At 33.6% G+C, this 20,916-nt stretch overlaps 2 protein-coding genes across 5 annotated transcripts; both read right to left on the reverse strand.

Annotated features, from left to right (window-relative positions):
- Window positions 1–90: 90 nt before the first annotated feature.
- LOC135846377 (uncharacterized) lies at window positions 91–1,256 on the reverse strand. The gene is made up of 4 exons (XM_065365442.1): window positions 1,052–1,256; window positions 845–937; window positions 378–775; window positions 91–295 (listed from the first exon to the last, which is right to left on the reverse strand). Exons 1-4 carry the CDS (start codon window positions 1,124–1,126, stop codon window positions 292–294), a joined length of 570 nt encoding a protein of 189 aa, XP_065221514.1. The 5' UTR covers window positions 1,127–1,256; the 3' UTR covers window positions 91–291.
- Window positions 1,257–1,701: 445 nt separating this feature from the next.
- On the reverse strand, window positions 1,702–19,970 carry jim. Of its 4 annotated transcripts, XM_065365432.1 has the most exons (8): window positions 19,576–19,970; window positions 18,854–18,883; window positions 18,675–18,783; window positions 17,424–17,765; window positions 13,118–13,408; window positions 12,485–13,018; window positions 8,244–8,408; window positions 1,702–4,372 (listed from the first exon to the last, which is right to left on the reverse strand). In XM_065365432.1, the coding sequence occupies exons 3-8, from the start codon at window positions 18,757–18,759 to the stop codon at window positions 3,537–3,539; spliced, it is 2,253 nt and encodes a 750-aa protein (XP_065221504.1). In that variant the 5' UTR covers window positions 18,760–18,783; window positions 18,854–18,883; window positions 19,576–19,970; the 3' UTR covers window positions 1,702–3,536. The 4 variants fall into 4 exon arrangements, with proteins under 4 accessions (XP_065221504.1, XP_065221502.1, XP_065221505.1 ...); XM_065365430.1 differs by having other exon boundaries at window positions 12,485–13,408; XM_065365433.1 differs by having other exon boundaries at window positions 12,803–13,408; window positions 19,576–19,966.
- Between the last annotated feature and the right edge of the window lie 946 nt (window positions 19,971–20,916).

Consider the following 20,916-nt stretch of genomic DNA (forward strand, 5'->3'; position numbering starts at 1 on the left):
CTGTTGCACTTCGAACCTCTAAACTTCTAAAATAATGATCCTAGGATGAAACTAACAAAATATAAAATAAAAGGTAGAAAAGGAACAACATTACAATAGAAAAAACCCTTTATTGATGATATTATAACAAATAAGAATAAGGTTTAAGCGATAAAGGAAACTGAGTGATTAAAAAAAAAAAATCCAACTTAGACAAATGAAGATGTGTAATTAACTATTAAATCCCAACGATTGCGCTATTCAGAAAACGAAGACTTCGCTATAATTGATTCCATCGCAGTAGCCATACTTCTATCTGAAAATCAACAAAAAATTAATTTCATCTGTGAAATACAGTCATGATTTTAAATAGTAATAAACTGCTGCCTTTATTTTACTTCATTTCCTTGAGTGAGGTTATTGCCTCCAACATTTGTCGTTCGCCTTCGGTCAACTTCGGAATATGAGTGATTAGGTTCAATAAATATTCAGTGCTGTTCGACGAGTGATACACCTGGGCGAGATCGTGGATAAGTTCAGAAGCGCGTTTGTAAAACGACGTACATACATCGGCGAAGTCTTTGGCGCCGGTGGCGAAAGCATTTCTAATACTTTGGGCAGCTTCAGCAAAAGGACCATCACTTCTCCGGTCATTATACAATGCCATGTAGGCGTCGTGGTATGTTTTCTCGCTTTTAGTCGCATCTGCTCTGATGTAAATCGATAATATTCTGGTACAGAATTTTTCTAGAGTTGAGCGAGCGAAAGCTATCGCCAAAATACCGTCATGGTTTTCCTATAAATACAGAAGTACGTTAAAAGATCAGTAAAACAACATTTGAACTCAAGTTTCAATTCAACGTACTAGTTTGGTTATCAAAGTAGTGATTATATCTGTCGTTTCATTGGATGGATTGATTGGAAGAGGTAAGCCAAATAATGCCAGACGGTGTTGTAGCTATAACAATGAAGCGTGTACGTCAAAAATTAATTATAAGTATTTATCAAAGAAGAATCCTGTAAATAAGAAATGATGAAACAAAAAGATGAAAGTAATCGAAGGACAGCTTACTGTAAAGGTAGAAGGCTCAGGAGGCGTTGTCGGCACACTAGCCGTCGTAGACGTCGACGTCGTCGGATTAACCATTATATAATATTCGGAAACAGCGAAACGTACTAAATAATAATTGGAATTTGGAAATTTTTGATAAAAAGAGAAATCGGATAGCCGGAAAAACGCAAAAAAGTAAATAAAGCGCCATTTTTGATCACAGATGATGAGTTGCGGAAAATTTTCATTCTGATAACATAATGATGATCTGTGATTTACATTTACTTTTGAAATTTCTTTTTTTTTTTCATTTTATGATTTTACCGTTTACGATTTTAGAGTTCAAAGTTCAAATTCAAATTAAAACTTCAAAGTTCAAATGTCAAACGTAAATTCATTTCCTCTTCGTCTCCATTCAAACTTGTATTTGCTGAAAAGGTGAAAATCAACGGTCAACGGTCAACACGTCAACACCTGGCTCTCTTTACATAATTACAATATGACAATTTATTAGATTATTACTCAAAAAAGTGCACTTTATTCATTTTATTTTTATTCGTCAAAAATGTCAAAATCAAAAACAAAAACTATTCACCAATCACAGTGTAGTCATTATAAAATCAAACATTCGAATTCAAATCACCATTTTCCTTCTTTCAATAAATATCATAGATTGTAAAATGCATTTTTATTAAGGAAATATGAAAATAAGTATGTTTACACATCAATTTACAAGAATTCATAATTATGATACATTTATACACGAAACAAAATCAAATTCCTGAATAGAAAACTGGTATAAAATAAATCTCTTACAAATTCCTGTACCGAAAACTACAAAACCTTAATAAATATCACATTTACATTTATCACTACACTCTACCAACATTTTCAACGATCTGATGGATAGAAAAAAAAAAATCATTGTTTATCAAATTTGTATCCAGATGAAAATTTTTTATAACTCATTTCGAAAATTAAAAGCTGATTTTTCTATTGATATTTTTTATTAATTCGAGGAAGACTTGTAGCTATAGAGGAAATGAAAAAAAAGGACCATTTCATTAAAACAATTTGTGCCATAAAAATCAGTCGAAATCGTAAAATACTAGAAAAATAAAATAAAATCATTATAAAGAAGTTTACGTTTACCATAAATACAAAATTGATCACAGAACATTCTCTTCAAAAATGTAATAATCTTCTCCATATAAATTCACGTACTGATAAAATAAAAATAATAATTTCACATATTTTTTAAGCCAAATACCTACTCAACAAATTGGCAAAACTATGGAAAGTTCTGAAGTAGCATAATTTAATATCAGCTGCGTTTTAAAAAATATTTTATTTCATTTCGAAATCTTTCAGTAGGTCAAAAAATAAACGGTATACCGGCGTAGATGAAAAAATTAGCGACGATTTTTATATATTTTTCGCTTCGGTCAAATTTTCTAGCACTCTTATTCCAACTTGTAGGAATGTAATGACGATGACGAAACAGAAAGAATGAAAGCAAAAAACATGCACGAAATAATTTTAGCATTACTCAAGAAATACGTAAGAAAGAATAATAGTCCCTTTAGAGGAAGAGAAAAAAAAAGAAATTAATGCATACGAGGAACTACATCGAAAGTATGGCATTATATTCGTTAAAAAATATAACCGATAAGAAATTAAACCGCACTAAATTCTATGTACAAAAATACTGAAATTACAACAATAGAACGTATATACAAATTGATGACTTTTCTTTACAAGTTAAATCATACCTACATGAAAATTGCGCGATTATTGCTTTTGAGAATCAAGTTTTTACACTCCATCCATCTACATAACAACACTTTTTATTTAAATCTAAATTGAAAAAAAAAATATATTGCACAATGTAACCGTGATTAAGCCTAAGGCAAGAAAAACAGAACTGTCTGTTATTACGTAGATTCGATATAGGGAAATTTTCTGTCATACAACATATTTCCATTCGTTATTATTACAAAACAAAAAAAAATATTAATGGTTTGAATTAAAGCGATAAATCATCGTTTCAATGCGTCAGATGATTAGAATCCTACGTGATAGATTTTATTTCTTAAGAAAAAGGTAACGCTTTTAAAATTAAAATACCTTTTTGAAAAGGATTATTTGGCACATTACTGTAATTTTTTAAATACTCTAATACGTAATTCGATAGCCAACATCGTTAGTCGACGACTTCACAAAAAAATAGCATCCGATTAAAGATTCTGGTCCCAACATTCGACATACTCCGGTTCGCAATCAGTAACAACATCGACACGGTATATCTATACGTGAAAAATATAGGGAGAAAGGGGCGAACAAATTTCACATCTCGATAGTAGGCCTATCGTGGACACGAAAGCTTCAAAAACATTCGAACAAATGAGATCAATACGATAAAATATACCGTGCGAAAGTTTCAACGTACACAGAAACCGGTTTCAAAAAAAAATTCGGTAACTTGAAACGACTTCGGAGGGACATCTTACTGTACAACGGCTATCGGAGGAGCTAGAATAGGACTCGGTGGTTTGAAATCTGTACCGTTGGATACCATGACTTGAGACTGGGAAGCATTAACTGGTAACGAACCTTGAGATCCATTAAAATCACTCGCTTTATGATTAACCGATGCTCCTACGGGAGACGTCTGCGAAGCAGGTCCTCCTCTCGACGGGTACGGTTGTTGATTATTGAAATAACATTGAGAAAAGTATAATTCTGGTTTCACCATAGTTGGATGCGAATTCAACATTACGCCCGGTCCGAAAGGTCTCATTTTACTCTCCAAAGACATACGTTTCTTGGACGAGTTAGGATTCATGTGATTGTCTAAATGTCTCTTGACCTCTTGCTCGGTACCGAATCGTCGTCTGCAGCTTGGCATCGGACAGCAGAATGGTCTTTCACCTTGATGGGTTCTGGTGTGCTGATCCAGGATCGCTTTCTGGCGGAAATCTTTACCGCATTGGACACATTTGTAGGGTTTTTCGCCCGTATGTATCCTGAGATGTTGATTTAAAATGGTACGTTGACGGAAAGTACGACGACAATAAAGGCAAGCGAACGGTTTCTCGTTGGTATGGATACGTAAATGTTGAGTGAGATGGCTCTGTTGTCGAAAACGCTTACCACATTCGACGCAAGGGTACGGTCTCGATTCGATATGTACGCAGCCGTGTTGTAACAGAGTAGATTTCTGTTTAAATTCCTCTTGGCAAATCGGACATCGAACATACAACGGCATTCCAGCACTTCGTCCTTGTTGTATTACTTCCGGCAGACTCTTGCTGGAGTTACCAAAGATTCCATGAGCGATACCTAACACCAACATGATAACGTTAATTGTCTATCAATTTTCAACTCGTTACTACAGAAATGCGAATAAATATTCGAAGAGCAAGCTTCGCGGAACAATTACGACTAAAATGAAGTAAAGCGATATGGGAATGATTGGAAAAAAAAAATTCGTACAGCCGCAAATATCCTATAAATGGTGACAATTAACGCCGCATTTAAACATAGCTGTGTTTATAGAGACTCATTCATTTTAATGCAAACGCAGCAGCCATCGTTTACGTATCGTAATGTTTTTAGCACCGTTTTAAAAAATTTTCGTTTTGGTTTAAAATTAAACCGAAAATTACATTACCGAAGGTAAATTATGGCCGTACTTTCAAACAAATATTGAAAATTATACGTCAGTTGTATGAATGGCTTTACAAGTCTGTGTTGATATTTATCTCCTATATTTCACATTTTATCTCTCTAACGCGGCAATTTTTTAATGCGTTAACTTGACAAATTACCATTTAAAAAATATTATCAAATTTTTCCCATTCGAAACGCAGACGCGAGCTTTTCAACGACCAGATTTTTAAACGTTGTTTTTTACATGTTTCATTTCATGTCCTCGATGTATTTGTTGTTTTTTAATGCGTGAATTTTTTTTTCTTTACGACTTTTTTTGATTAGAATATCGGCTGAAAAAAAGGTACTGTCTTTTATATTATTTATTTAAACGCTCTTTTTCAACAATCGCAATAGTGTGGTTCGAATAAATTACCATCATTTTATGAAAATTAATGATCGAAATGAAAATCACGACGAGGGCAAATTGTTTTCGCTCAATAACGCAGAATTTCACATCGAAATTGCAATTTCAATTGAAAATGGATGCGAATGGGAGTACTTCAACGAACACGCAAAATTTTACAATTTTTTTCGCTAACACATACTCGTATTCGAGAATTTACAAAAATTCAAGATTAAAAAATTCGATAATTTTGAATGGTGCGCGACGAAAATTTTGTCACCTTAATAATTTCATTTTTTGCCAGCAAAAATTTCAAAATATTCAAGTTTTTCTTCGACAGGACAATAAAAACTAAGATTAATGATCTGTTAAAACTGTTTCAGTGTTTCGAAAAAAATAAGAAAGAGAAGGAAGGGGAGAAGAAGTAGAGGTTTACATTTTACAACTTTCTGATAGATATTCTGATGAATTTGAAAATGATTTCTGTCGTAATACTTTTCCACAGAATAAATTCTGAGATGAAATTTTTTTTCAATTTTATTGATCAATTTTAAAAAGTCAATTTTTTGAGCCATGAGCCATCCAAACACCCTGCAACAAAATATGAATGCTGCCAACGAAGACAAAAGTTCAACTATTTCATCTTTTCTGTATCAAACACTTTGAAAACGAAGACCTTGAGCTGAGAACTAATCAAAACTTAGAGGTAGGAAATTTTTTATTTATTACACATATTCTTCGTGTTTTTTTTTTCAATCAAAATTTCTAGTAACATTTTTTTTTTTACAAATTATTAATGAACTATATTTTTTGGATTGTTTATGCGGCCAAATCGTAGGTCAAAAACGCACTTTTAAAACTCAAACTTTTCAACAAAAAAAAAAAAAAAAAAAAAAGATAATCAAGTTGGTGAAAAATGCATTTTAAAAATAATCAAATACATACATATAATCATCTTTCCTCAGAATTACATATTTTCTCAACTTTAAAAGTTTCTTATTTTAATTTATTCATTTTTTTGGTTTTTGTTTGCAGGGTTTTTCAAATTGGAAAATTTAGGTTTATCAAGGGGTAAAATTAAATCGAATTTCAATCAAATTACAATCCAATGAAGTCAATTTCGGAAATTCTTGAAAATCTCAGGTAATGAGGGAAACTACAGCACTTCTCCCTCCCTTCCTCGGCGAATAGATTCAAAACTGGATTTTTCTACTACAAATTTCATCGAAAAAAGGTAATATTATGTATTTTCGATTTCTGTAATCAAAATAATAGACCGTACTTTTGCATTTTTAAAAAAAATTTCAACACTTCAGGGATAAATTGGGATAGATGCATTATTTTGTTCTAGAGGTAAATTTACAAAAAAAATTGGAAAAAAAAAACGAAACGAAACGAAACAGTACAATTTTTTAACATCTGATTAAAAATTACAGATTAACAAAGTAGAAAATTCGTCATTTCAAAATCAATAATCAATTTTCTAGAAGAGTGGAAAAGAATAATCAAAGTCCACCTCTTCTCTTCCCTTCCTTTCCCTTCTCTTTTTAAAAAGGTGCTCTCAGCATTTCAACGTTCCAGCGTTGCCATTTTCAACGTAAAGTTATAAAAACAAGATGATACAGCGTTTTTATTTGAAGTAGGCAAATTTTTGAAATAAGCTATGATGGTAGAGGGGAAGGGGGGTAAATGCGTGGCAAAAATAACGATTATTCAAACCCAGAAATCTTGAATTATTGAGAATCGAATAATAAAAACATATCAATAAATTTTGTATTTTTTAAAATCGGGACATTGAGGGATCGTACTTCAAAAACCTAACAAATGATGCGTTATTCGTCAGTTTTAATTTTAGGAATTTTGTCAGTTTTTAAAGATACTACTTATAGGGGAGGAAGGAGGTGTCAAAAGGGTTGTATACAAAAAATGAGCCAATATTCGAACTCAGCCCCTTCAAATCAGTAACAATCAACAGCTCATTTCGTTGTTTAAAATTTTTTTTTGAATTCTAATCAAAATTACAGGCTTTGCCCTGATGCCTCTAAGGGGTGTTCAGATACCATAGGTATTGAAAATTAGTCTGTAACAATTAGAAAAAATAGAAAAATAGCTTTAAAGTCCTTGACTAGTCATAAAGAGTTGAGATTTGACCTTGAAAACGGAATTTTGAGCTTTTCAAAAATTTCACTGTGTCTAACAAAATTCCCAGACAAAAAATCACGACTTTTTCATGACCTATTTTTCACATTTTACCAAATGAAAATACCCCCGCCCCCTCCAAAAAAAAATTAAATAACTTGAAATAGCGAGGATTTTTTTTTAAATTTATAGGGAACTAGGTATTTCAGTTTTTTTATTTTTCTGATTTTTTGAACAACTTTTTGATTTTTTTTTCAATTTTATGGGGGTTTTAAAAAATTTTCGAGAGTGTTTCTAGCAAAATTCATGACTTTTTCATGACTTTTGATGACTTTCATGACCGTTGGATATCCTGAAATTTCAACTATGATTTTGAATCTTTTTTTTTTTTTTTTTTTTTGGAACTCCGCAAAACAGATTTGCCCCAAAAATTTAGAAGCTCAGTTTGACCATTTTCAATAGACCCCCCCCCCCCCACTGAAAGATCGAGACAAAAAAGGACAGAAATTATAGCGGTTATTTTGCTACACCGCCAAACGAACACATTATTAAACTTAATTTTTGGTTCGAGTTAACATGGCTCAATAAAATTTTCAATTACTTACATTGGAGTTGACGATCAAAACTAAAAAAAAATCACCAAAATTTTAATTATGATTTTTTTTCTTCAAAATTTTCAAATATGTTTAAAACTTTTCTATTCAGCCTAATTATTTAAATAAAGATCTTCTTTTTTTTTTTTTTTTTTTTTTTTTTTTTGTTGCATCAATCGAACGTTCTGATTTTTCAAATCGAGCCAATGTAGGCCAAACAGTAATGTAAATCCCAAACATTTGAATTCACACTATTTTAAACACGATAGCTACCTACACACCAACATCGCTTCAAAATTCAAACTTCGAAGCTTACTTCAATCGAATAGAAATAGGTACAATTACCATAAATGAATACGTAAAAATTCAAGTATTTAGAAAAAAAAGATGAATAAAAATTAAAATATATAAATCATTCGTTTACCTTTGGAGTCTTTAAAATAAGCGGGAAACTGCGCCGCACTCTCCGGCGAGTAGCAATGCTCGTTGTTATTATTATTATTGTTATTATAACTAGATGACTTATGCTGGGCATACATTTCTTGAGGCCATAGCTGACCGTTTTTGTAAATTAAATGAGAGCCGGTATCTAAAAACACGTGATAGAAAATCGATTAAAATTTTCCGCTAGCGAAAAATCATCACTTAATATATAGCTTATATAGGTATCGATGACGGAATTAATTCATAAAAAAGCACGTTCATTAATTAATCGTATCATCATCGGTAATCCAATACGTTTCTCCGTTTAATTTAGTGTATATAACGTATTGGCCGTACCGAATGTATAAAATCGTTGTTTTACGTTCAACAAGCGAGGGGGAAAAGGCAGATAGGTTATCAAGCCATAATGTGAAATGAAAGCTGCATCGAGTTAAAAAAAGCGCTAAAAATATGCTCCAAGCTTTACATCCTATGAACATACCAATTTATGTATTTGAACAGAAGCGTTACAGGTACCAAATTTAGACGTTAAATGGGTAAAATAAAAAAAGAAAAAACACCAGACCCGCGAGCGAAAATAAAACGCACGTCAAATTTCCAAGGTCGACCATTTTTTTTATTATTATTTTTATCGCGAAAAAATTCCCCATTTTTCTTTCGAGTTTTTCAGACGAACGAAATTTTTTCTGTCGTGAAAAAAATTACATTTCTACATTTCTTCGACTTGCGAGAAGCTTCGCGACGGATATCTTTAGGCTTATGTACATATAATATTGAAATTTTCCATTACTTTACCAGACATGGTGTTTTTTCTTCACTTCAGTCGTGTTTGATTTCATTCGTGTACCTTTAACTTTGAAAAAACATTGCCAGTAGTACAGAAGGAGACAGAATAGCGAAAGCGAAATTTCAAGCGTAAAATGACGTTTTCATAAGGTAGGTACGTACGTTCGGTATACCTACGTAAAATTTACTCGAAATCGAAGGGAAAAAATTACATTTGTGATCTATAGGTTTGACAGTTTAATGAACCATTCAACGTAATACGAGGATTAATACCGAGTTTGCCTTTCGTCGAACGATATTGATCTTTTTTTTCTCAAAAATTTCATCGTTTATGATTCCATTTCTAGTTTCTACGAAAGAAAATTTACACCCAGAGTAGCTCCCTTCTCGAGCAATTTTTATACTGTTTTTTTCTATCAAATTATCGTTCAACAATATTCAAAAAAATACTACATTGTGACGACACATGCACCGTATTATGCAAAGCATACTTAAGCTTTTGGTTAGTAAAACAAAAAAGCAACCGAAATAGGTACGTAAAATAAATGAAACAACGTAATAAGCACTTTCCATATATTTTTCAAAAAATTGAAAAAAAATTAACAAAATTACACAATTTTTTCAAATTAAACTCAAAAAATTTACAATTATTTACAAAGTCTCGAATAAATTACTCGAGATTAGGAAAAAAACTTGGCATAATATACAGAAAAAAAGAGACTTTCAAAATTTTTTTTCGTCTTATAATAAAAAAAAATAAATTGAAAAATTTCACGGTCAGAATGACCAATCGTTACATATGAAAAGTGCTGTTCAGAAAAAAAAAATCAACAGAAATAAATAGATACGCAAAACCAGAAATAATAAAATTCAAAATTGAAGAAAACATGAAAAAAAATTATTTAAAAAATCCAACTTAGATGGCACAATAGCTTCTCTACAAAATATTGTTAAATGACAATAAGTAGATAATTATACTCGGCAGAGACGATACCATTGCGTGTTGTGATGTCTAGATAGATTTTTTTGGGAAGTTCAACCCCCCCCCCACCCCCCAACGTCAACCACACTTACAAGAAAATTCGAATTTTTGAACGAATAGTATGTGATTGATTTTGGAACAAAAATCGTCATTAACATACATTTGAGTTCAAATTTTCATTTTGAGCGAGTAAGATTTTCTAAAAAAATTGAACTCATTCCAAAATTCAGCTTGATCATTGGCTACAACTAAACTCACACGATTTGCCATAAAAATTGATCAGAAAAATTTTCAAAACGTTGTAAATTAATCGAATATTTCTTTTTCGCTCTAAAATACCTTCAAAGAGATTGCTCAAAACCATCAAGTCCATATTTTTTAAAAACTAATACGAACGAACACACCACAACGTGATGAAAAAATTCATCAAAAATACTCGGGAGCTAAAATCCACTAGTATTTTCTTCAGAAAAATGTCTACGAACAAAAGCAACAAAAAATAAAGAATATTTCACATAAAAAGCGTTATTATGAAGAATCTCGCTTCCGAAGGAATCATTAAATTTTTTTTAAAAAATAATAAAATTGCGATAGACAAAACAACAACAAGAACAATCACAGTAATCACAAACACAACCAGCTCAAAGGCTAGTTTCGTCCCTGCCCCGAAAAAAAATCAGTTAAAAAAGAAGTAACGTAGCGATAAGCATATTTTTTACGGTAAGGAAAGTGAGATAAACGTAAAACACGACATAATATTAAAAATAAAACAACAAAGAAAAATGAAAAAGGTTTCGACGAAATGGAACATTTTACGTATACATGGTTGTTTTGTGTTTTTTTTTTCAAACACGAATTACAAAATTTCGAGACAAGAAAAAAGTCAGGGATAGAAAAAGAACAAAATAATTTCCTAAAAGGTACAAAGTACCAGAAAATTGCCCCAAAATTACTGTCATTAGGCATTCATATGAGCTTTGTGTGTACAAATTTGTAAAGGGAAAAATACGATTAATTTCTGCAATTCCGATTCAAAGCAGAAGAAGGGAGGGAGGAAAGAAAAGTTTCAAAAAATGTTTGTGAAAAAACTGACTCATTTTGGAATTAGCTTCGTCGAGCTCATAAAACTGAGGATATTTTATAAAGAGTTCCCACTTCATTTCAATAGAGGAAAGGAAGGGAGGAGGGGGGGGGGTGTTTCAAATTTTATAGATTATTTTGAAAGTGGCCTAAGGTTCAATAATCTGCGTACATATTTTGAATAAAAATCACCCTGAAGGAATATTGCACTTGTCAAGGTTGCTCAAATATTTCGATTTTACCCCAGTTTTTTCTCAAAATTTATGAAAAAATTTCAAATCCTCCCCACCTCCTCCCCCTCCACACCAAAAAATAACTCAAATCTTCAAATATTTCAATTTTGCCCCTATTTTTTTCAAAACTGATTCTCCATTTATGAAATGTCAAAAAAATTTCCGATCCCCCTCCTCAACACAAAAAAACAAGGAAAAATAAATTCCATGTTTGATCAAATACAGAAATTTGCAGCATTTTTGTCCTCGAAGTATCTTCATTCGATTTTTGGATTTTTTTCAACACTTTGTATATCGATAACGAAATGAGCTGAGATTGTTGGGAAATCACTTCAAAAAGACGCAGTTGAAACTAAAGCGCTTCAAATCGTCATTTAATTCTTTCTGATTGAAAATTTCGAAAAACATTTGAAAATTTGAACAATCTGTTTGATAAAATCTTAAAATCAAAACGAAGGACAACGCAGGATCTTCAGCGTAGTGTATCTCAAATTTCCTGCCTTCATTCCTTTCAAAAAATGTGTTCGAAAACTTGAGAAAATTGAATTGTAATTTAATTTTCGTTTCGTTCAAACAATGAATGGAGGAGGGAGGGCTCAATTATGGGGAATGACGAGGGAAAAATACACCAACAAAAATTTGAATTGATATGATTGTAATGCTTACAACTGCTTTCTTCAAATGAGGCAATTCTTGTACCCACTCCCCTGGTTCAGAGAAACGCGAAAAACATTTTCACGAATCTCAAAAATAAATAAATAAACAAGGATTTTAAAATCTACCGCATTTTTTCGATCATTGAAGGGTTAAGAGGGCATTGGGAGCTCGTATGAAAGCATAAAAACAGTAATTTCAAGACACACCTCCTGCAACAGACAAAAATAGGTAAATCTTATTAATAAGACGTACAAGACGAGAATAAAAAATACGAATTAAAAATTTTCAACCCCCTTCGCCCGTAATTATCAGTTTTCAACCCCTCGGTCCTACACTACAGCTCGTTTTGCAGCGTAATTTGCTAAAATTTCGAGTCGAAAGCGAAGTAGAGAGGTGGTAACGGATGTTTGGCGGGCTAGATTCTAGCTTTTATCATTATCTACCTTTTCGTTTTCGTTTCTTTGTTGTCCTCCTGAAAATTACCTTTATTGCCTAGTTTAAGAGTGGTGGAAAGAGCAGCGTCAGTTCTCTCATCCCGACGACCATCATCGCCGTAGATGCTGTCGGCCAGTTTTTTACCACTACCACCACCACTACCGCCGCCGCGGTGGCGTTGAACGCCGCCGCCGCGCCCTTCATCGGCATCAGCATCAACGTCATCGTCGCCGATGGCCGTCAAAAAATGCGTAGTCGGACAAGAGGCCGGGTATTGGTCTTGCTGGTGAGTACGTATGTGCTGATTAAGGATGGCTTTCTGACGGAACCTCTTTCCACACTCAGCGCACACATACGGCTTCTCACCCGAGTGAATTCGCATATGCTGGTTCAGTATGGCTCGCTGCCTGAACGTTCGGTCGCAGTACAGGCACGCGAACGGTTTCTCGTTGGCGTGTATGCGGATGTGCTGCGTGAGATGACTCTGCTGACGGAACCGTTTGCCGCAATCCGCGCAAGCGAATGGTCTGCTGTCGGTGTGTATGCGCTCGTGCTGAAGTAGCGTGGATTTCTGGCGGAAATCTTTACCGCAAGACAGACATTTAAACATTCTGGAATCGTTAGTAGCGCCGCCGCCACCACCGCCGCCGCTACTACCGGCCGAACTTTTATGATGTTTACCTAAACCGCTGCCGATGCCGCTAGCTCCGCCGGCGCCTCCGTTCTGCTGGTTTAGCAACTCCGGCGGTATGTTAGGGAAGTCGCCGGACACCTCGGCCGGATTCAACGGCGTCAACATCACGCCCGGTTGCTTCAGGTACGACATAAAGCTGCCCGGACTCAGTACGTGGTTTCGAGAGTAGTACGACGACATGTCGCAGTGAGCCGCGTTACGTTCGGAACCGTCGCTACCGTGCGTATCCGGCGAATTCGTCGATGTCTGTTGGGAGGCCAGTTGTTCGTCGTCGCCGCCTGCAATTTTTCGTACCATAGTTTTACTCTCAATGTTGTCCATATACTTTTTTTTTTCGCCTTATACTTTCATATAAATTATAGGATAATACGATTGTAACGTGGAAATGTCAAAGCTTATTTCAATTTTAACGATCCATGATCATCGATATCATTATCGTTATAATTAACCTATAGTCTACAGTCCAATCGTCAAAAAATCAAAAATATGGAATTTTTGCGGCACGAAAAATTCAGTTAGATTTTTGCAATGGGTCCAAAAATCAGAAAAAACGTACTTGGCATTTCGTGAGACATTCGAATATTTCGACGAAAATGTTTTTTGAGCATTTTTGAAGATTCAATTAAAACTTTTCAATTTTCTTTCAGAATTTTTGAAAAATTTCTGCTTCAAAAACTGATTTTCAAAAACCACCAAAGAAGGGATATGCGCTCAATCAAAGCAGGTTGAAATTAAATGCTTTGGAATATGATTAAAAATTGATGAAACATTTTTCCAAGGCAAATTTCAGCTCATTTCGCTTGGTCGCGAGACATATTTTTCGAAAATCCCAAAAATGATGACCTAATTTTGAAACTAAAATCCTTCAAAAATGCTCAAAAAAAGTTCTGATCGAAATTTTTGATTTCCTTACCAATTTCCTACAACATTTGAAATTCTCAAGAAACGCTAAAAATATCACAATTAGAACACAATACTTAATAGACTTCTTCTTCGAGTGACCCATTTTGATGAGTCGCATGACACTTTTTCACAAATTAACCGCAAAATTGACCCAATTTTTGAGCTCAAAATTTGTCAAAAATGCTTCAATACGTTCTTATTGAAATTTATGATTTTCTGCGAGAATTTTAACCCGTTTAACTCATTTTGATACATCACATAGTCTTTTTTCAAAAATCCCAACAATCATGAACCAACTTTGGGCGCTCAAAATTCTTAAAAAATGCTCGAATACATTTTCGTCGAAATATTTGAGCTTCTTGCGAAATTTTAGCCCATTTTGACAAGTCGCATGACAACTTTTCAAAAATCCCAAAAGTCAAGACCTAATTTTGAGCTTAAAAATTTTTCAAAAATGCACAATTCTTGATGAAATATTCGAATTTCTCGCGAAAATTTCAATTCTTTTTAATAAGACCAAGACACCTTTTCAAAAATTTCAAAAACCATTACCCAATTTTGAGATTGAAATTCCTTTATTACGTTCAAAAAACATTTTGTTGAAATATTTGAATTTCAGCAAGATTTTAACCTATTTTGATAGGTTGCAAAGTAATTTTTAAATAATTTTTACAACACCCAGCTTTTAACCGAAATTGGGAGAGAGACTCTGCTTCAATATTCAACTGCAGACTATCTACGATGTCTTTTCTGACATTTTAGGCCTATTCTAGGAAAATACCAATCAAATTTTTTACGCCACAAAAATTTCAGCCAAATTTGATAACAAGAGCACTTTTTGCCAGTTAGACCGTAGCCTATTCATTTATTCCTCTACTTCGATATATTAAAAAAAAAAAATTAAATCTACTTCGATGTATTAAAAAAAAAATTAAATCAAGTTTAAAAAAATTAATTTTGGCTCCTTCTCCTTCAAAAAAATTTAACTTGTAAAAAACTTATTGAATTGCAATTTTTAGAGTACTGAACTGTTTGAATGTTCAACATTCGAACTACAAATAGATTTCTCAGGCCCTCCGGAAAATCTGGAATCATCCTCTTTCTCTATGGCCTAATACGCTTTTTATGAGTTTAAAGGCATTCGATTTCATTGTACACGTTTAGCGAAACGTTTCAACATGGTTTTGGATTTTTTTGAGAGATCTTATTTCTAATTGTTTCAATTTTTGCAAGATAGGGGACGGGTAGAGGAGTATCACAGAGAGCTTTTATCCAAAAAATAAGCGGGCATTTGAACTCAGCGCCCCCGAATGCTGCAAAAATAACGCCTCACACGTCATTTAAATTTTTTTTGGTAACTGGACCGTGTTTAAAGGACACTGATTGAGAGAGGGGAGGGGGACAAAAGTGTTGGATTGAAAAAATAAACCAATCTCGGCGCCTTTACATTAAAAACAATCAATAATATACTGCTCCACTTTCAAAGTATTTTTGAATTCGATCAAAATTGGGCACTTTTATGTCCCTCAGGAGCGATGAGATTCAATTTTGAGAATTAGTTTGCTGAAAAGAAGAGAATAATCAATTTCAAAAAGAATCAGAAATGGTTGAAAATTTCAAGGCTCACTTCTCTTCCCTTCCTTCGTGAAGGTTCAGAACGGAGCTAGTGGTGATCATTTTGCTAGACCATAGAAGAGAACTCAGAAAGAAAGATTGAACGAAATTGGAAAACTCGTTTTCATTTTTGATTCCAGTTGTTATGGAACTACAATCTACATATTACGTCTTTTATATTTTTCATAGGGAGTGGAGAGGGAAGAGGGGTTTTCAGGCTTTGAGACTGAAAATTAACGAATACGTACGTGCATAATCACTGTCATAAACAATTATATTATGTAAAACAAATCAAAATTGCAGGATAATTTGAGATTTACGTTCAAACATCTTGAAAAAAGCGACACTAGCGATCCTCGTAAAGCGTAATACTAAATAGATAGATTCCACTGACATTGGTCAAAATACCATTAATCGCGAAAAAATTTTCAAGCAGTATTATAGTACAACACTACTTCGCTCATTTTTAAGAACCACTCGACATGAAATTCTAATAGGTAAATTATGACAATAAAACCGAAACCCAAGAAGAGAGTAGTCCAACCGAACAACTGGCTCAAAAAATTCGTATTCGAATAATTTTCAAAAAACCACCTCCTTTCAATCGATATATAACTACTCGCTAAAAAAATATTCAAAACATAAATACACGAAGAAAAAACAAAAATGAATTGAAAATAACATCTTGTTTTACACGTGGAAACATATAAAAACGTTTGGTTTTTCGAATAATAATAAAATACGTCAACACGTCGATAGTACGACGACGAGTAGATAGAAAACCTATAATATTGAAATTTATAAATTATTTTTGAAAGGGGAAAAAAACGTAATAAATAAAATAAAAACATTTTCGTATGATTTAAAATTTTCACTTTTTGTTTGAATTGTTTAAAAGTAATTTCACAGAACCCCTAAAGTACTCTTCAGACTAAAAATAAACAGCGCAATTTCCACCGATATATACGTTCGAAAGTGAAACCATAGAGTAGAAAAAATATCGACGAAAATTATAGCACGCGTGAAAGATATTTTTTTTTCCTTATAAAAACACCGAAAGTATAACCATCGTCGTCGTCGTCGTCTTCTTCGTCTCTAAAAGAGAGCGAGAGAGAGAGAGAGAGAAAAAAAAAGAGAAAAAATACGGCGGCGGTACGACGACGATGAAGCGTACACAATATATACGAGTATATAAAGGAGAATTCTTGAGGTAACCACAGATTATCCTATCAAAGCGTACAAAATCGAAGTGATGCGTACAACTCAAGAGAGTCCGACTAGCAAAGAGTTACCAATCAAGGTTAAAATTTAAATAGTTTCCATGTAAAAAGATATACATCGTAATAAAATAATCGATTATGTAGTTGAGAAAATCCCGATAATATTTATAAAGGAACGTTTTCTCAAACGAGATAGTTACGTTATTGTACGAGTAAATCAAACCCTTTTACCGTTAAGTATTTACAACGAATTAACCGGACCAAAAAATAATTGCTACGCGGTCTCATATGTATATGCCCGTACCTTTTTTTCATTTAGGTATTTACAATAGAGAGGAGAGGAAAAATTATACATAAGTACACCATGTAAGAAAAACATCATCGTCGGATCTATGCTCAAGAAATGATACGTATCCTTACGGGGACACCGTACAATTTCCAGTTTTGCAAACAGACCGACGAATATGCACATAATATATCCAATTAAAGCCATAAGTGACTAAAAAAAGAAAACAACAACAACAACGAAAAATACCGAATTGAAATAACAACATACCCGTCACTGAGCAATTAGCCGATGGATAAGGAGACGTCGCCGGTGACGTAATCGATGATTGTGACTGACGTTGCGGTTCGCTTTGAGATGCGTTACTTTTATCGGACGAAGCGACGGGGATTGTGCGACTTTCCGGACTATCTGGACCGGACTGTTGATGCTGAGGTTGGATCGAACTGGAAGTTTGCTGAGATTGCTGCTGGTGCTGTTGAGGAGCCAAATTGTAGCCATTGGGTGGCGCATTTTGGGGCGGTATTGGACCCCATTGTGAACCTGGTTGTCCGTACCCTTGTATTCTCTCCATTCCATCTTTGTTATGAAAAACATACGGCGCACCATTCTCTGCAAACACAATTCGGTATTAGAGTTGGGTTATTTTACGGTAATCAAGATTCTTGGGTAATGAATTAGCAGAGAGTACTGGAGTAATTTGAATTCAAAAGTCTGCTGTAGAACCGAAGCATTTGATTTGAGACTCGAGATTTGAGATCACACTTTAATTATATTCGAAAGTGGAATCTTCTCAAAGGAGAGAGGATCCGGTTCCGAAAGTACACTTATTCCACGAGAGGATCTAGGCTCCGGTTTCAGAATTTGGAACCTTCCACAAGCTACCACCTTGGCACTGAGGTCAGAGTGGAGCCTTGAAGAGAATTAGATAACTTTGATGCTTTGCCAACGGTATCATGATACAATATACACTGAAATATGTCTCAAACAGGGAAAGATTTCTAATATTAATTTAAATTTCGAATTTTACAAAAACAGGAATGATCGATCTTCTTTGCCAAATACCAAACTGAAAAAATATTAAAGTTTCAAACCGGTACAAGAGCCTGAACATGAGCATCCTCAACTAGTTCTAATGAAAATATTTTCATTCAAAACGAAGAACATTTTCGACTTCGGATCTCGTTATAAATCGAAAAAAGAATTAAAATAGCAAAAAAATAATGACTTATGTCATCTATAAACCATATTTTCCACATCTGATCAGTATAAATAGAACAAAACAGCGAAGAATTTCAGCGCGAAAAATAAAATTGATTTATTGACACGTTCGAAGGGAACGTCATGCACCGTGAATCGAAATCACTTCTTTAATATTCGCAATCTTTACACGAATGACGCGAAAATGATGGGATATTCTTGTCGATTCAGATACGTAATTTTGAATTTTCTACCCCTACAATATTGAAACACAGCATAAATCATAAATTAAATAAGAAATACATCGAAACAGTTTTATACCTTGAGAAATACAGTACATAAACTGACGAGGCGGTTTCAGACCAGCAAGATAAGCGGCAATAGACGCTGAAAAATTGATTGCCATCAGCAGACCGCATCACCTCAATATCTGGAATAAAATTGATATTAGTTAGGAGTACGAATACGAGAAAAAGAGACTAAAGTGACTGTAAACTTACCCAATTTGAAAAAATCTCAGCTACAAAATGCTGCAAAGAAACAGACAGAAAGGATTAGTACACAGAAAAATGATAGCTAGAGCTACATTACTTTAAACTTTAATCGAATAGAGCATAAAGATTTGTACGTAAAATGCCAAAGTACCTGAGAAAGGAGTGAATAAAAGCGAACACTAAATCACTATCTTGATACACAACTTATCACGATGACAAGCTGAATAATATTTCAGAAATGTGTAGAATATTTTTGTAATTTTATACGGAACGATTTACCAAATGAAAATGAACGACAAATCGACGAAAAAAAATGAAATATTCAGGTTTGTTTGATGTTTTTTGTGTACTAATATTGAAAAATATGAAATTTTAAAATAGCGACATAATGATCGCGATTTTGAACGCAAATAAACTGTTAAATATTGTTTCAAACAAGGTGTTATGGGTAAAATTAGAAATTATCAATTGCAGGTAATACAAACGAGGTGAATCATTTGAATGGTAATGTATACGACGATAGGCCTATGCAAACATTCCGAATGCAACATTTCCACCCGAAATAGAATACGAACATTTTCGCCAAATATTTTGACAATTTGGATGGTAGTAAATCATAAAGACTGTTAATATAAACATGTAAATGTAACAATGCAGGGTCGTACATAGGCTTACATACATGATGAAAAACTACGAAAATAGTGACACACCGTGGAATAATACCATACCTAATAAATAAATAATCCGTTGGTAACGATGATATCGAATAAATCTGCATCCATGATGGCAAATGTGCAAATCCTTATACAAAGTTTAAGAACAAAAACACCAGTAATTTCACTATTCAAGTATTATTATTATCAAATATCGAATGGAAATCAACGCTTCTAAAATGGTTCAGATAACAGTCGAAGTTTACTTTCAACATCACTCGCCAAACACTTCACGAAACCGTTAACACTTGTAACTATCACTTGACCAACGTAATTTTACGTAGAATACGAATTATTTTGGAAATTTCAGTCGAAAAAGCCGGAAAATGCAATTTTAAAAACGTTAAACACGCATTAAAACTTACGTTATAATATTTACAAGTTGGCCGCCTTGCAAGAACAAGGGTATGCAAGCTCTCGACCGCTTTATCTTTAGTATTTTGTGCACTGCTAGACTACTTTGAAGGAGAGTGCGAGCGATGTTGCCAAGTCTCCAGACAGTCTCGCGTTTTAAAAAAAATGTTCTCAATCAATAATAACGCTCGACTTCTCTCTACCGCTTTTCTTAGCTGTTTTTTTTGCAATCCCTTTCTGTTTTTTTATTTCGAAATTTTCATTTGCGTGAACAAAGTAGGGGTTCATCTTTTGTTTGAAATTTTATTCCAAAGGTTTTCATCGTGGTTCGATAGAAACTCAGACGAAAGCGAAATTTTAAAATTCTCCTTGAAAAAATTTCAAATGCGGACGATTTTTTGCTCAATTTTTTTCTTCACTCTATTGTTAAAAAAATTCAGCCATTCGATAGTATCGCATGTTTTCCGAAAACGACGAAAGAGAAACTTACTGTACTTGAATAGGGCAATTTGCAGTTTTACTTTACAGAAATTAAAATACCTACTTCCTCATTCTTCGTATTATTTTTGAAGTACTTACTTACGTTATCTTTTCTATTTTTCACTGGTGTATGCCTTAAATTTTCATTTGAATTGATCGCAAAATCAACTTTGTCGGGTGAAAGGGGCGTTAAGATTAAGAACACATCATAATGTACATAAATATTTGAATTGGAATTTGAAAGGATTGCTCATTAGCACATCAAAGTTTTTCGCCGGAATCGTTGAATTACACTTCGTGTTGGATATATTGGTACGTAGGTACTAGGTAGCTGATAATCGATGAAATTTCAATTGAAACATTAAAGCTGAGAGAACTGTAATGCATAGAAGTCATGCCATTTTCATCAGATCATCTTGTATGGTTAGAGAATGTACGACTCTATTGAAAAATGAAATTATCTCAGATAGGTACTTGGCAGCGGGTATCCAGTAGCAGAAAATTCACATCTTCAAGATATAC

Source organism: Planococcus citri, chromosome 5, assembly GCF_950023065.1.
Source record: "Planococcus citri chromosome 5, ihPlaCitr1.1, whole genome shotgun sequence".
In the NCBI taxonomy this organism is placed as follows: Eukaryota; Metazoa; Arthropoda; class Insecta; order Hemiptera; family Pseudococcidae; genus Planococcus; species Planococcus citri.